The sequence below is a fragment of the Mya arenaria genome, chromosome 2, assembly GCF_026914265.1.
Source record: "Mya arenaria isolate MELC-2E11 chromosome 2, ASM2691426v1".
Lineage (NCBI taxonomy): Eukaryota > Metazoa > Mollusca > Bivalvia > Myida > Myidae > Mya > Mya arenaria.
In genome coordinates, this window is record NC_069123.1 from 41,643,130 (window position 1) to 41,660,039 (window position 16,910).

The 16,910-nt window shown below is 35.6% G+C and overlaps 3 protein-coding genes across 3 annotated transcripts in view; 1 reads left to right on the forward strand and 2 right to left on the reverse strand.

The window, feature by feature from the left end:
• Window positions 1-771: 771 nt before the first annotated feature.
• LOC128222463 (dynactin subunit 1-like) lies at window positions 772-2,524 on the reverse strand. The gene is made up of 2 exons (XM_052931479.1): window positions 2,378-2,524; window positions 772-1,922 (listed from the first exon to the last, which is right to left on the reverse strand). Exons 1-2 carry the CDS (start codon window positions 2,393-2,395, stop codon window positions 984-986), a joined length of 957 nt encoding a protein of 318 aa, XP_052787439.1. The 5' UTR covers window positions 2,396-2,524; the 3' UTR covers window positions 772-983.
• A 4,486-nt stretch (window positions 2,525-7,010) lies between these two features.
• LOC128225203 (centromere-associated protein E-like) lies at window positions 7,011-8,735 on the reverse strand. Its single transcript, XM_052935273.1, has 2 exons — window positions 8,627-8,735; window positions 7,011-8,509 (listed from the first exon to the last, which is right to left on the reverse strand). The coding sequence occupies exons 1-2, from the start codon at window positions 8,651-8,653 to the stop codon at window positions 7,649-7,651; spliced, it is 888 nt and encodes a 295-aa protein (XP_052791233.1). The 5' UTR covers window positions 8,654-8,735; the 3' UTR covers window positions 7,011-7,648.
• A 7,810-nt stretch (window positions 8,736-16,545) lies between these two features.
• LOC128214896 (uncharacterized protein DDB_G0271670-like) overlaps window positions 16,546-16,910 on the forward strand; it is a gene marked incomplete at its 3' end in the record, with an annotated part of 1,530 nt that continues 1,165 nt past the window's right edge. The window contains exon 1 of the mRNA XM_052921605.1: window positions 16,546-16,628. Within this exon, the coding sequence (XP_052777565.1) occupies window positions 16,546-16,628 (83 nt within the window). The remainder of the gene's footprint in view (window positions 16,629-16,910) is intronic.

Consider the following 16,910-nt stretch of genomic DNA (forward strand, 5'->3'; position numbering starts at 1 on the left):
GTGCGGACAAAGTACAACCACCGTATGAGCGGCGTACGAACACACGTACACCAAAACTACTTGTCTACGATGTCCGTTAGGATATCTTACGATTGTTTCCTCAAAAAGAATAAACGGGGTCCGTAGGCGTGTGACCAGAAGCTACAGTTGCACAGAAACCGTACGGATTGTAAAAATAGGCGGAATTATACGATATCGTAAATCGTACTGAAATGTTTCATATATACATAGGCGTATGCGTCCATAACAAGCAGGAAGAACATTTTAATTGGAACGCACAGTGTCTTCTATGCTAGTTTAGAAATATGATATGCTCTGCTTGATTTATTATTTTAAAAGTAATGGTTTTCACCTTTATTATTTCATAATAGAAGCCATTCAATGGATGACATTTTATACGCTAAACGCAGATATCTATATCTATAAACGATTATTCAAAGTGGTTATGTTTCATAATCACTCATACTTGTAGTATCACATTTTCTCTGAGAGAATACATTTGAGTGAAGTTTTCGTTAATCAGGCAAAGTCAACTGTTCATTTGAAACATAAAATCGGGTGACAAAGTCCATAGCAAAGTTTGGTTGATTGATACTAATCTGATCAATAAAATACATGACTGACCTGATCATGCAATTTGATGAATATTACAATGAACACTACAAGGCCAGGCCCAGTAGTAGAAACCCGTTAAGAGGCACAATATAAAGACCAAAAACGACAATGAACTAGAGACACTAACGTATAAACACCACACACACAAACACTAAACCACAAAATAGAATAGCTTTATCAATAAATGATTGGATAACCGTACACCTACTCGTATCAAAAATAGTTTATACTGTATTATCTGAAGAACGATAATAGAAGAACGACAAAGAGCTTAACAGAACTTTGTAAATGTAATGTTAGAATTGTCCATGTTGTTTATGTTGCATTATACGGGCGTGCTATGAAAGTCACTTGACTGTATCGGTGTATTATTTCGCAGTGTTTCGTGCATCTTTCCATAACGGCCTTCTCTTGGCCTTTGTCGGTTTTGCCTTTACCGCTTTGGGATCTTGTTGTGACTGCCGGTTTTGAGAAAGAGCCTGAGCTGTTTCTGGCTGCTGGTTTTGAGAAAGAGCCTGAGCTGCTTGTGACTCCTGGCTTTGTGGAAGAGCTTGAGCTGTTTGTGACTGCTGGTCTTGCGGAAGAGTCTGAGCTGCTTGTGCCTGATGGTTCTGTAGAAGAACCTGGACTGCTTGTGCCTGCTGGTTTTGAGAAAGAGACTGAGCCAGCATATCCTTCATTTCTTTCATTTCTCCTTTCATCTCAGACATTTCGTCGTGAACTTTCCTGATTACATCGCTGTTTTCATTGATAACGTGTTCAATAAAAGCATCTTTCTCCTTCAGTTTCAGCTGTAATTCCTCCAGTGTTGATTTCAGCTCATCGATTTGATTCTTTGATATTTCCAATTCTCTTTGCTGTTTTTGATATTCGCGATTTGAACTTGGGATACGGTTTTTAGATTTTACTTTAGCGAGCTCGTCTTTTATCTTTTCAAGATCTCTTTCCAGTTCTTCAATGCGATTTGCACTTGTTTCTAGTTCTATTTGTTTTTGTATAATGTCAATTTCTGTTTCATCTCGGTCATTTTGTAGCATTTCGTTTACCTTTTGCTGATTTTCTATTTCTTGAAGTAATTTGCCAGTCTCTTTGTCTTTTTCTCGTAACCATTCTTTTTTGGCAGATCTGTGTTTATCTTCTCTCTTCACTAATGTCCTCTTCTGTCTGTCCAATTCAGACTTTACTCTCGCTAATTCATGCTGAAGACGGTCGTTTTCAGAGTAAAGTTGTTTTAGGTCCGCATCGTGCGGCACGTGACAATGTCTTCCGGTGACTTCGAGGAAGGGGGGCGACACGGCTTGGGTCGTCTAAATAAAGAACAAAAATGCACTATAATAGTTGTAATTGTTGTTGTTATAGCAAAAAAGTAATACAAAGTTATTTAACGTTATGACCGGCATCTTTTTTTATGATTTTACCATGCTAGAGTTATGTTTAATAATATTTACGTTAATTTAGTTCATCACTATCTATCTATAATAATAATAATAATAATAATAATAATAATAATAATAATAATAATAATAATTATTATTATTATTATTATTATATTTTTATATTTTATTTTTATTATTTGTTGTTGTTTGTCGTTGTTGTTGTTGTTGTTGTTGTTGTTATTATTATTATTATTATTATTATTATTATTATTATTATTATTATTATTATTATTATTATTATTATTATTATTTTTATTATTATTTTTATAATTATTATTATTATTATTATTATTATTATTATTATTATTATTATTATTATTATTTACCTGGTAATTATTAGCCATTAGGAATCTACAAATATCCTCGTTATTATCAATGCGAAGCTCTAAATCAATATAATCGAATCGTATGATATCATTGAAAAACCTCACTCATTGTCTTTGCTGACCAAAATAGCGAACATAATGACAAGGATATTTTATCTACTTTTGGTTACGAAATACATAAACATTAGGTATAAATTAGGCACGGACAATGTAACGCATGACAAAATCTTACGTACTCGGCAACAAAAGTTATCGTTAGTATTGGTTTCACCGATATTGGTAAAGTAACCTCTGTCTGTCATTAAATTGTTTTTAAAAATGATGCATCTTCCAAAATGTCCTAATGCAAGATATATTCAGCCATTCGTAAGGAGATTAGGTAACACGTAAAATATTTGATTGCATGTAATGTAGTTAGGCTTTCAGATAGTCCTAACTCATCTAATGTTGTGTTAATCATAATGAAAAATAGAGTCTGCGTTTCTGTGTTGACTTTCGTATGTTAAACAGAAGAACATGCAAAAATGCATACATGATGTCCATGCTAAGCTAGACAGAAGATATGCTGTCACGGGCAATAATCCTTACAAGGTAAAACATAAGATTAGCTCACTGGCATGTCGAGATGGCAAAAAGTGATAATGGCCACTTGGAATTTTCACCATGACCTACGGTCTGTGTTATGCGAGGACTATTTTTCAGATATAAGCTGAACTCTGTATGTTTGACCTTGATTTAAATGATTGTATCGTGTTCTTGGATGGTCTATTGTTTTTTTCCAGATGTCGAGAGGTTAGATTCGTTGTTAACACGCGTAGAGAAGAATGGTCTTAAGCTTAAACGATCTAAATGCGAGTTATTTAAAACAGGGGTAGAGTACAAAGGGCTGCTACACATATGTTATTTCTACCGATGTCATATCGACATATTCTGCTAAGACACGTGCTGTCTTAGTGTCTTAGGCTGGCCTGTTTTTTCAAATGTGAATGAGTTTAAGTCCTTTTTGGCTTTGTACGTATAGTAGCTCGCTGGCCAGTTTGCACAGAAGCTAGCGGCCATCAACGATAACAACTATGACACCACGGTCCAAGAGAACCGTCTGGAGGATTGACATGTAATACTGGTCAAGATGGCAGGTTTCAAGGGTAGACACAAATTGGCAGGCAGGTGGAGGAATGTGAGCCTTATGACATTGTATTAATTCCTGATTCAGTCGTCCCCGTCTACCAAGTTCGTATGGATCCACAAAAGAGACCGGAGCGACCAGTGCACAGGAACTTACTTCTGTTCCCTGTGTCTGTTCCCTGTAAAGACAATATCTCTGAAAAGGACGAATCCGAAAAAAACCCAAGACGTGCAGACCGGTGACGAGGGCAACGATAGAGGCTCTAAATAGGTTAAAGAGATTTTTCAAAGTTATGTTGGTACCAATTTATCGCCCCATTGTAAAGTCCTGTATACCAATCACTCTAAATCTGAGTTACCCCTATAGGTAAGTGTTGATCTAGTGGCAATAAACAAAAACAGACATATATCACGAGTTAAGGAAACATATTCTTTTTAAAGAACATTGTGATTTCCAGTGATCATTTGGTGCTTTTGGTACATCTCGAAGTGTATTCTTCATTTGCCTTGATGAAACTCGCTTTTCTCGAGACGCTTTAATAGCGAGTTCCGGCGGTGAAACGTCGTGATGCGTAACCCCACTCCAGTTGCCATTATATTCATCATATGTTTGGTGTTACTACAAACGTCTTCAAGTCGAGAACCCATTGTCTTGTTGTGTTTCCGTTCATTTTAACGTTGTTGTTCGGCGACATCTGCTCTTTTTGTCAATGATTTTATCAAAGATTTTACTGTGACAATGCGATTAATGCATTTTTTTAAAAAACTGGGGGTTAAAAAATGTGAAAAAGTCATTTAGATATGTTTATACATAGGTTTCGATAAGTTTACATTGATACTGTGACTTAAAAAAAAAAAAATTTGTTGAATTTAGATTAATAAATGCATATTATTATTATTATTTATATTCTAAAGCAGTTAAACATCTTGAAGTGTTTTGTTCTAAAACACAAGACCACACTCTCGCGTAAAATCGTGCCAACGAGAGTGATTAATATAATGTTGTAATAACTTGTTTCACAATCGTTGTAAAATAAATATGTTGAAACTAAGTTCTATTATGTTTTCTATTTCATTTCATTTTATGCCAAAAATATTTTTTATCTTAACCTTAAGTTAAATAAGCAAATAAACACAGTGTATGCGTGTCAGAAAGCAGGTTCTTTTATTTTATATGTTATTTCAATTCAAAACACATATACACTGTCACTGATTCCTCTGAATGGATAGCAAAAACTGACGAATGGCTCAATGTTCTTATACACAGTGGATTAATGCTTATGCATTTTGGCAATGTCCGGTGTCAATGCCCTTCAAAGCCCTCGGCAAGGACAAACTTTGCATTCGTACATTGGTAACAGAAACAGTAACAAATTACATCCTATTTTGCTTTAATAATTTTGATAAAAAACAACAACATTGTTTTATAAAATATATATTACACCGTGCTTGCTAGTCGAAAGATTTACAACCATTTCAGCATATCACAGAATACCAGTTTTTCCGCGAGGAAAATGTAAAATTTATATAGCCAATAGTACCGCATCAAATATTAACACACTACCGTATTTAACCTTACCAATTCCGATAATAAATACGTTTATGTTTTGGGAAATATATCATTTTTATATTTTTATAATGAATTGAAAATATTTAAAATTCGTTTAAGATTTTTCTAGTATACGATCCCTGTTGTACTTCTAACATTCCTCTCAATACAGTACAGTTTGTTTTAATCAGACAATTGTATTCTTGCTAATTGTATCCAAGCATGTTTTTTTTTATTATAAACATCGTAAATGCTCACTTTTGATAATAGATAAACTTGTTATAATGACTTTGAATTTCATTTCCCATATATGCTCTTGTTTTTCTTATCATAGCCCATATAACCTGGAAGAGTATATAATTTCCCTTATTCGTCCAAAGCATGTGTCATACTTAACTCATAACTAAAACCATTAAACCTTAAGTTTATAATTGTTATAAAGCACAGTGTGTGACACCACGTGATAAATTACGTCATATATGCTACGTCAGAAGGTAACATTTTGCTTAAAATGAAGACTTAAATCAAAGATAACTTTTCTTTTTCTACACCATTTTAAATGAAACAAAAGGCAGTCTATGCCGCTTAAAGAGCCACGCCTTTGTTTTATTACCGGAGTTTAATAAGGTGATTAGTTTCATCAAACACTTCGACAAACCTGTTTCCAAAATAATGTTTTGACAGTGCTTCGTCAGACGGCCGTATTGTGAAAAGGTTTGTCGAATTGTTTTAAGAAACTACACTCTCAGTCAAACTCTGGTAAATGACCGAAGGTGGGGGTCCGTAAGCGGCATAGACTGCCCTTTGTTTCATTTACACATTGACGGCCTCCCATAATGTCAATGCGTTACATTTAAAATACAATGAAAGTTGTAAAGACAGCGCCAATAGCCGAAACATTAATTCACAAAGTTAAGATCTGTCAGGCACTAAACGAGAAAGACACGTGAAACAAAACAAAAATGAAACATATTTTAAGAAAATGTATGAGTTGAACGTAAACACTGTGTATTCGGTATAATGACCATATCCGGTGTACGAGTACAAACAACGCGGTGAAAATGTAGTAAAAAGGTAGATCAAGTAGATCTAGCATGTTCAGTCTGTTTTTCAAATCACAAAACATTCAGCTTCAATACCTTTACATATGAAAAGTAGCAAATGGTCTAAGATGGTATAACCATGCGTTGAATCACTGTCATGTATTAGTTGAAAGAAATAAGGCATGTTACAATGAGTAGGCACTTTCGAATTGGTGTTCCGATTGCTATGATATGTTTTGCTTCACTGATCATGTTCTAGACCAATGAGAAACTGTCTAGTAAAGGTCATATAAACTGAAACTCATTCGTGTGTAGTAGATCACGCATAGATATTTGATACATGCATCCAATGTGGACATTCAATTCAAATATAAATGGTACATCACTCACTAAAACTGTCGATTAAAGGTCATATAATCAGATACATGGAAGTGGATTTTGTACGAGCCCACTCACAGACGTGTGTTGTAGATCACGCATGATATTTGATAGATGCTTCAAATGTGGACATTCAATTTAAATATAAATGGTATATCACTCAGACGTTGTCCATATGTACAAGAAGAGGTTCGTACCCTCTTTGTAACGATGTTTTGTAGGTCCAACGCCAATATCGTTTTGATTGCCATTAATTAGTGCCAAAGGTGGATGTGTACAAAATTCATCAATGTTTTTAACAATGCGGACCTACATTACGCCCACATTAAGAAACGGTTTTAGAATAAATTAACCCTTTATAGATAATTATAACACTCCAAATGTACGACATTCATGCAAGAATGTCAATATGACGAATTCGAATTTGGTTCCTTTATTTCAAATAAAAGAGAATTAATATAAAAAAGGTTAAATATCGTCAAGGGTTTGTTTAACGTAACAAAATACCCTCGATATTCCATAAAGCTATTTTTAGGATTCCATGTTCTCAAGTTTAATTATGACACAAATTTAAAAATAGCTTATAACTGCGTCAACAATTCTTTTATTCCAAAAGACTATACTCAATGACATAAGACTTTATTTTGGTAAGGCATACCGTTTACAAATTTCATGGTAGCCAGTCTAGATCTGTACCTCATTCCAATATCATCTTATCTTAATCTTATTATTCGTTTCCTTATTTATTTATTGAATTACCTTTTGAATTTTATTTTTGCTAAAACCATCTTGTCAGGCTCGTCCCTGTAGTTGCAATTGCTTTCAATAGATGAATAGAAAATAAATTTAGGTAAGACGCAGAATTTTTATACTATTAATATTCAAAGAAATATGGAAAATATCTGAGTCAAACTAGCCTATTTCTAATAGATATTTATCTTCTTCCAGATATGAAATGAATAAGCATGTCCTTAGTAAAATTCGTTCTGCAAAATGTTTAAAACTGAAATCCACTCGGAATCTTCATTTTACTCACAAGTTGCATTGCAAAAGGTGTTGAAGACTACGCAGAAACTTGGCGAACCACTGCTTTTGCGGTAGGTGTAACACAAATTAACTTAAGTTATTACGACGTTTGAACAATATTAAGCTGTCATGAAGAGTTCAATCTGAAAATTATGATTTCCAGTGATTTTGTACTTTGGCAGTGCCACCAGGTGTATCGGGGGCGCCACGAGGTGTACTTGTATTTTTCTTTCTCTGTTTAGATTGAACTTGCTTTTGACTAGGCACTGTACGAGTTGCGGCGGTGGAATGCTTTGGATACCCCCCTCCACCTGCCATCATATTCACTATCTGCTTTAGGTCACTCCGCATGTCTTCAAGTTGAGCACCCATTTCTTCTTTCTGCTTCCGTTCTTCTTCACGATGTAGTTCGGCGACATCTGCTCTTTCTTTCAAAGACTTCATCAAATCCTTCATTTCTGACATTTTGTCAGGCAAACGCATTAGTGGTTTTGCCAGTAAGGATATCATTTCGCTCTTTACTAGTTTTATATCTTCCCCCATCCTCTCGACTTCCTCCCTTTCTTTTGATATGGGAGATGAAGGTTTATATTCATTTAGATTTCTTTGAAGATCAACTACCCTTTTTTCAAGGTTAGCCACTGTCTGTTGACTTCTTTCCAAGTATAACCGTGTACCTCTTAATTCTTGATAAGCATTCGAAAGCGAGTCTTCGAGTTCGGTATTTGCTTTTACCAATATATCAATCTGGTTGGATTGTATTTGTTTTTCAAGGGTAGCAATGCCAAAAGATCTTTCAAGATTACGTTCCTTATCCCTATTTTCTTCAGCTTTCCGATTTAATTCCGCCTTCAAATCTTGTATTTCTTTTTTCAGCTGTCGCTTTTCTTTAATGAGTTTTGTCATAATATGTTCGCTAGCTTCGTGGAGAGGAATCCTGCTTCCAACAATGGCAAAAGAGCTGTCGGTCTCTTCATCGGCAAACGAAATGTCAGTCTCTGCGAATTCAGGCTGAACAAGACAAAAAGAGTAAGGTAACAATTAATTTGGGTCCAAGATACATGTACAAAACACTATTAAACACGTTAAACATTTTTATAACTCGAAACTGACATGAAATCATTTTACCTGGATGGACATGGTTTCATATTCCATCTTGTGAAACGAACAAATTATACGTCTTGCTTAACACGCAGTAATATGGTGAAGCACAGGAGCTTCCGCAAGTTGTTGGCGCTGCTTAATGGTTATAACTAATGATATTGTCTTCATATTACATTAGCAATACTGATAACATTTAATTTGGCAAAGGTTACCTCTTCATGACATCGACAAATAGGTAACGCCTGACTCAGTGGGATAATTGTATATTGTTTTACAAAGAGGTAGAAAATTGTATATACAATATATACATATCAGTTTAAGACGTATACTTGAATATTTGTTCAATGGACGTTGGACAAAATTCGGTATTAACTATTGAAATCGACTTCTGTGAAGATCATTTCTCAAGAATATGAACATATTTTGTTCTCAAATCTGAATAAGGTTTATGACATAAGTGTTAACCAGCAGCCTACGGAATGCCGTTAGGGCCATCGCCTGTGAATGTGTTGAGCTGAAACGCGATACTCGATAGTACGATGATGAAAACGCGAAATCACGAAACTACGATGGTGAAAACGCGACAGTACGATGATGAAAACGCGACAGTACGATAACGAAAACGCGATAATACGACAGTACGATGATGATAATGCGATAAACTATCGTGTTTTCACCATCGTACTTTCGCGTTTTCACCATCGTAATACCGTGATTTCGCGTTTTTATCATCGTACTTTCGCGTTTTCATCATCGTACTGTCGTGTTTTCATCATCGTACTGTCGTGTTTTCATCATCGTTCTATCGCGTTTTCATCATCGTACTATCGCGTTTATATTACCGTACTATCGCCTTCCGGTGCGCATGCGGAGAGAAGAATTGACCCTCCATGTGACAAAAGTCGGTGTCAGGGGTGCTTGTATTAAGTCATTGAATCATGTCTTCAACTGAAGTTTTTATCGCGCATTTTGAATTGAACTGAAATACTGTTCATTAAAAGTTTAAACAACGATTGACACAGCAGCAGCAGCAGCAGCAGCAGCAGCACTACCACCACCACCACCACCACCACAGAAACTTCTAATTCATCATTATATTTGTGTTATATAAGTCACTAGCAAGCACTCATTATTATGCCGTGTTCTTTGAAGTGGTAGTGATGCTGCTGCTGCTGCTGCTGCTGCTGCTGTGTCAATCGTTGTATAAACTTTTAATGAACAGTATTTCAGTTCAATTCAATATGCGACTTTTGTCACATGGATGGTCAATTCTTTTATGCGCATGCGCACCGGAAGGCGATAGTACGATGATGAAGCAGTAGTAGTAGTAGTAGTAGTGGTAGTGGTAGTGGTGAATGGTAGTAGCGGTAGTTGTAATAGTGGTAGTGGTAGTGGCAGTGTCATGGCAGTAGCAGAAGCAGTAGTAGTCGTAGTAGAATTATCAATCATAAAAAAGACATGTGCTCTTATCAGGTTTGTATGACGTGGCGTCAATTTACTTCAGGAAGTGTCATTGGCTTGAACGCTGCGCTTTTGTTAGTGTTTTTGTTCTAAACGACTGGAGAGTTTACGAGACGTTTCTTAAACGCCTTTGTAAATATCATTAGGTTGGTTGTTATTATGATCGTACATTTACGATAATGGCAGATCATAAAAATGCTATGAAACACACCCCTGCATTCGACATTTTGTCACATTGAGGGCAAATTCAAGGGCATGCGCGCCGGAAGGCGATAGAACGATGATGAAAACACAACAGTACGATGATGAAAACGCGACAGCACGATGATGAAAAAGCGATAGTACGATGATGAAAACGCGACAGCACGATGATGAAAACGCGAAAGTACGATGATGAAAACACGACAATACGATGATGAAAACGCGATAGTACGATGATGAAAACACGACAGTACGATGACGAAAACGCGACAGTACGATGATGAAAACACGACAGTACGATACTACGATGTTGAAAACGCGAAATCACGAAACTACGATGGTGAAAACGCGACTGTACGATGGAGAAAACACTATAGTTTATCGCATTATCATCATCGTATTATCGCGTTTTCGTTATCGTACTGTCGCGTTTTCGGCATCGTACTGTTGCGTTTTCATCATCGTACTTTCTAGTATCGCGTTTCAGATCAACACATTCACCGGCGATGGCCCTAACGGCATTCCGTAGCAGCCTGTAAAGACGTTGCATTATGAATTTCACTTAAACCAAGAGTTCAGAACGTATATGTAATATATATATATATATACACACTTCATTTTTTGGCGATTGTGTCATGAATCGGTTTGATTAAACGTATAAAATTGAGCCAGCTAAAATGCGATGTTTGACTTTTGAATTTTAGCAGTATTCATTAGAGTGGCTATCTATCTGCTGGCATATTTTTTTGTGTAAATACAATGATAAATGAATAAATAATTATTTTGACTCTTTACTGTACTACTTTAATGCAAAAATTGACCATTGTTCTAAAGTATGTTTCCTTATTCTGTAATCAATACATACATTGGTGACGTAGGAGTCTCCTTTTGGCGGTTTTATCCACCCAGATATGAGGTAAAACTACAAGTATATAATAGTTTTATAACACCTTGATGGCATTTTCAATAAATGCCCTTTTTCATTCAATCTACGTTAAATCGTCTCCGTGGCCTGGTGGATAAGCGTCCGCCTACGGAGCGGGAGGTCGTGGGTTCGATTCCTGGCCGCGTCATACCAAAAGACGTTAAAAGTCCGTGGCCTAGTGGATAAGCGTCCGCCTACGGAGCGGGAGGTCGTGGGTTCGATCCCTGGCCGCGTCATACCAAAAGACGTTAAAAGTTGGTACAAGTAGCTTCTTGCCTGGCGCTCGGCATTTAAAGGGTAGTGCTTGGAAAAGCGGTGTACTCAGTACTGGTTTAACCCAGGAACGTTGTACCCCGTGTATCGGTGCTTTACACCGAGCACGAACAAGAACCAAGGGGTCTCTTCGAAAAGAGCTAGGGTATCGCACCCGGACTTCCTTGTATCCCACCACTGTCTCTTCAGCCAGCAAAAAAAGGACCCCGTTGGAAATAAGTGTTTGCACTTTCACGGGTTATCCTTGACCGCAATTTCTAAAGAAATACATACATACGTGTTTGTTTTTCCCTGCATCCATTCTAATTCTAGTTCGCCTTAAACTGATTTGTTCAAACCTATTTTTAGTCAATAAATAAATGAATTTTTATGGAAAGACATATTTAAAAATCATTTATATACTTGGGCAGTTCATATATTAGTTCGGTGCCACCCTTTTAAACGTTAGGGTATCTCCTATAGCAATGTTTATTATTTTAACCAAACAGTTCACTGGATTTCATCACGTGACACGTCTAAATCAATGATATTGGTCGTAGCCATTCTCAGAAATAATTTGACGTGGGCTATTGCCTAGCGTAAGTTCATAGATTTTCATTAACTTCCTCTCCTCCCCCACAGTGATTTTTTTCTTATGCAGAATTATTATTTCAAATAATTTTCTTCTCAATTTTCATGGTTAACACCTTTGATAATGCACTAGTCAAGTGCACCCCCCCCCCCCCGGTCCGGGGGTATACCGGGGATAACCGGGAGAATGGGCCGTGTCTTTACCTTCCAGGTGGCACCGCAGTGCCGGGTGAATGCGGTGGTTTTGTGTTCTCTCGGTAATAACTACATGTATATAATAGGTTTATAGCACCTTAATGACATAAATGCCCTGTTTTCATCCATTCTACGTGTTTGTTTTTCCTTCTTCCATACTAGTTTGCCTTAGACTGATTTCGTTCAAAGCTATCTTTAGTCAATATATAAAACAATTAAATATGAATAAAGTGCTGTGTAACGCCGCATAGCAGCATCGCCGCATACACGTGTTTTTTATATGCTGTGATTTTCAACGCGTAAACAGGGCGACCACGTTTATGCGGCGACACTCAACGCATAAAGCAGAAATTGCTTATATGGGGCGCAACTGTGCCTTTTTGCCACATAAAGAGGATTAACTTAACCATTTATTAAAGCTTTATAAAGCTAAAAAATAGAGTTCTAATATTTCAACAAAAACGACGGTGATGACGTTGATGATGATGATGATAATTATTATGATGATGGTTGTGGGGATGATGATGGTGGTGGTGGTTGTGATTGTGGTGATGATGATGGTGGTTGTGATGATGTTGTTGATTATGATGATGATTAAGATTAGGGCGTAGCATATTACTGCCATTTTGAAAAAATACGGGAAAAATAGGCAGGCAAATTGGTCAAATTTAAGGTAATATTTTAAAGTTGAGCAAAAATTGAAAGTTGAAAATAATTTTTTACTCCCCTTGGAGTGTTCACATCTACATTATCTTGGTTACAAATGACTAGTGCATAAAAACACAATCAATGAAAGAAAGACGTCCATGATGACCCTATATCAGTCACCTGAGTCCTCTTGTTCAAGTGCCCAAAACTAATGTTGTGTTGAAATTTTTGGAAACAATATAATCTTCAAAAGTTTTCCTTTCGTTGCCCTGGTAACTAGAGATGGTGACCTAGACGTGAATAAATTTTACAATCGCACAATTACGAGTGGTTCTTGACAAGGGAATAATGCTTAGCGTTAACAATTGACTTTTCTAGAAACGTTTGAAATGACGTTGAAAGTGCGCATTGTCAAGGGTACATGCCCGTCAGTCTGACAAAAAGGCGAGAATATATGTTACGTCATACGACGATTCAATTTTCTGATTGTCCCAAATGACGGTGTTGTGCGTTGGCGTAACAAATATTCCCGCCTTTACCAAACGTCATTTCAAACGTTTTTCGCAGAAAAATCAATTGGTTTGGTTCACATTTAAACTGACCTTCCTAAATCTTTGTCAGAATTTACGTCTCTAAAAAACTAGTTCAAATCTTGGTTAAGTGGATACAAAAAAATAAGTCCGATCTTGATGAAACTTTATCAACCACTATTGTACTAGTATGTGTTTTAAATTTTTTTTATGCGGCAAAAGTGTGCCTTTTTGCCACATAAGAAAGTCCTGTTTATGCGTTGAAAATCACCGCATAAACGTGGTCGTTTTCGTTTATACGGCGATGCTGTTATGCGTCGTTACACTGCCGTTCTCGTATGGACAATATCCGCTGTTATTTTACATCTTGTTAAAATAGTATTTTACATAAAATCCGCTGTTATAAGAAGCCATCCCGGATCTTTAATTCTGCTAATAGCTGGTTTTTCGTTTTACACTTTGTAAAACGAAAAAAAAAACGGTATAAATAAATAGCTTCCTTGTTTTGTTTTCTGTGGTTTTAATTAAAAAACGGAAAAAGGAAAAAGCCTATCAATTTTGGTTTTCTATTCAATCATTAGAAACACGAAAAAGGATTAGTATTTTCCGTTTCGTTTTTTATTTTCAATTGTAAAAAAAACAACGAAAAACAAATAGACGGTATATACAATGGTTCTTATGAAGGATACTGAGTTTTATCTGAAAGAAAGGTCCAGAAAAAAATACGGTATTTCTACCTCATGAGACAATAGAAGATCACATTAATATTTTAACACTCACCAATTATTTAATATTTGTGCATTTTTAGCTATTAAATACACATAAATCTTGTTATCAGAAATTAATATTTTCCACAAATACATTATTTAATAAGTATTTAAAGTTTTATCACTCAAAATTTATGTTTGTTATACATGTGTATGTATTGACTTTGAATAAGAGTGTCACTTTAACCATCTTAAATAAAAAAATAATAGAGCGGAGGTCATTGAAACTGAAAAATGGTTATATCGTCATTCAATAATTGTGTACACAACAACTTTCAACTTGATAATGGTATCAAACTGCTTTTGAACAACTGATATTCCTTTACTTATTTCATTGTTTACATATAAAGCTTTGTCATCATTGTGTCTTTTTGCCTTTTTGTTTATATTTTCTTAAAACAAAATGGCACTTGAATAGAGCAAAATTTAGTCCATGATTTAGATAAATGGCAATATTATTTTCTCTTACTCTGTATAATAATCAGAAAATTTATTTTCAACTGTTTGATTGCCGGATGTCTGAAAAGCTCAACTTTCTCATAAATGTTGTTATTTTTCTATTCAAAAAGTTTATTAGAATCGTAAACCAAGGCCCATTACTTTTCATATCTCTATCAAAGCCGTTTGTTCGGCTAGTGTTTCCAGTCTGACTTCTACATTCTTAATTTGACCCTGAATCTTCCCCAACACGCTCAACAGTCGTGATGTCCGCTTCAGAAATATCGGAAGGCGTGTTACTGGCAATTGCTAAAGTTGTTTTAGTGGTAATATCTGATGGCCTTGAAAATTCACAATGACTGTCGCTGAATACAGCAGAGTCATCCAAAAGTACAGAGTTTGTTTGATACAACTTTCAATTTACTGATTAACTCTTCATCGTGACTGCTAAGACTCTGGCGTTACCTTACTCAAATATACCGTAAGAATAAGAATTTCAGTCAAATAGTTTTTGAATTTCACAAATCAGTTTGAAAATTTGTCATGCAAAATTAAATTAACTTTGTCAAAACTGACCATTTAAGCTTTAAGTTGGAAACAAATATAATAATTACTTCGATTTCTCGATATGTGCATTCATAAGATGGACCCAAACACTTTATTTCTGTCACAAGACCCTGACAGGCATGAGCCTAATGGCATGAGCAACGTAGTCAAATTCAGTTCCTCCAAAGGTTTTCTTTACATGCATTCCACGACGTTTGCCTGATCCAGACAGTGGTACACTGAACATACCAGCTCTCTTGCATCCATTACCAGTAACAAATTTTGAATTAGTTTATAGGGTTGCATAAACAAGTATGCTCGTTGCGTCCTGCTTTTCACTCACAGGCGTGTACGGTTTTATTCCAGCCTGGTGATGCCCTGAGAACATCTGCCCAATCTCAGTTTGTCAAAGTAGTCAAAATAATTAGCTTTGTCATCTTCACCAGTTGCTTTGAGATACCTGGGATGTTGTGTTTCAGCGAACAAGGGTGAAACATCAATGTCATTAGTGTATTTACTTACTCTCTCACACTACCCCTTTCACTCCCGTTAGCCCTGCTTCCGGTGGCAAAATGATAGTGAGGCTCGAAATGATTCTTCTTGGCGTTTCTTTGGTCATGTGTACACTTGAAAATCCACAAACCATCAGAATGGCATTTACTGGCTCTTTTAGAAGATCCGTTTAACTATGCTGCATTTCGATTTCTTCAATCCAAAACAGTTCGTGTCAATGATGGCAATAATTGGAACAATGGGTCACAGATATACGTTAATCGTTAATCGTCCATTTTTTAAAACTTAACTATGCATTAACATATCGAATCAAGGATGGAAATTTGGCTACATACATATACATACATTGGTGCTTAAATCTGGTGTATGTACTGTATCTGTATGCCTTACATATGATGAACAAAGATAATTAAATAATTTAATAATCGATTATTGATCGGTTTCATAAACCTATTATCGATAGTATTTTTCGGTCCGATTCCTAACAGTACATTCTTTACGTGTTTAAGAAATACATCTTAAATTGTTTTGATTAATACAAAATGATCCGGTGTATTCCATGAGCTGGAAATGTTACATTGTAAATGTACAGCAGCATGAGCAGGAAGAGACGGACAGCATAGCAAAAGGTGGTATTTTGATTCAACCATACATGTGTACTAGTGTGTTATATTATATTTTATGCAAGAGAATGTGAATACAATTATTATATGAATAAAACTTTTTTATTCCAAAAAAAGAAGCTTAAACAAAGAGAGAATTACAATTTATGTTCATATTTAGACCACTTCTTCATTGCAATGCTTTATGGAAATAAGAAACAATGAGAATAAAATGTTAATTAAATATAGGACTCATATATACGAATACACAGAAATGCAGAGAAATATTACCCAACTTACCAAGAAGAGAATGAACGCCATAGTACGTCTTGCAAAATCGGAGTTCCCTCCTTTGTTGTAGGTTTTCCAGCTTCTTATATACAGATATTATTTTGCAATGAAGTTCAAATAAGGTCATAACCAGAACTTCCACGAACTTTCCCTTTTATATCCATGTTTTAAAAAAGTGTAAACTGTAAATATACGCTAACTATTTTACATTCTTACTTATGTATAAACATGAGAATATGTTGTAAAACAAACAGCTTGTTTATTAGTATGCCAGCTGTGAATGATTTCTGTTAAACTTGTTTTTTTTTTAAAGAAAGCAAGTCTATATGTATATTTAGCCATGTACGT

Bases quoted from the DNA above. Each gene is read 5' to 3' on its own strand.
- LOC128225203 (XM_052935273.1), bottom strand. From the start codon at position 8,653: ATGGAATATGAAACCATGTCCATCCAG. The intron at 8,510-8,626 runs GTAAAATGATTT...TGTCTTGTTCAG, and splicing joins ATGAAACCATGTCCATCCAG to CCTGAATTCGCAGAGACTGA.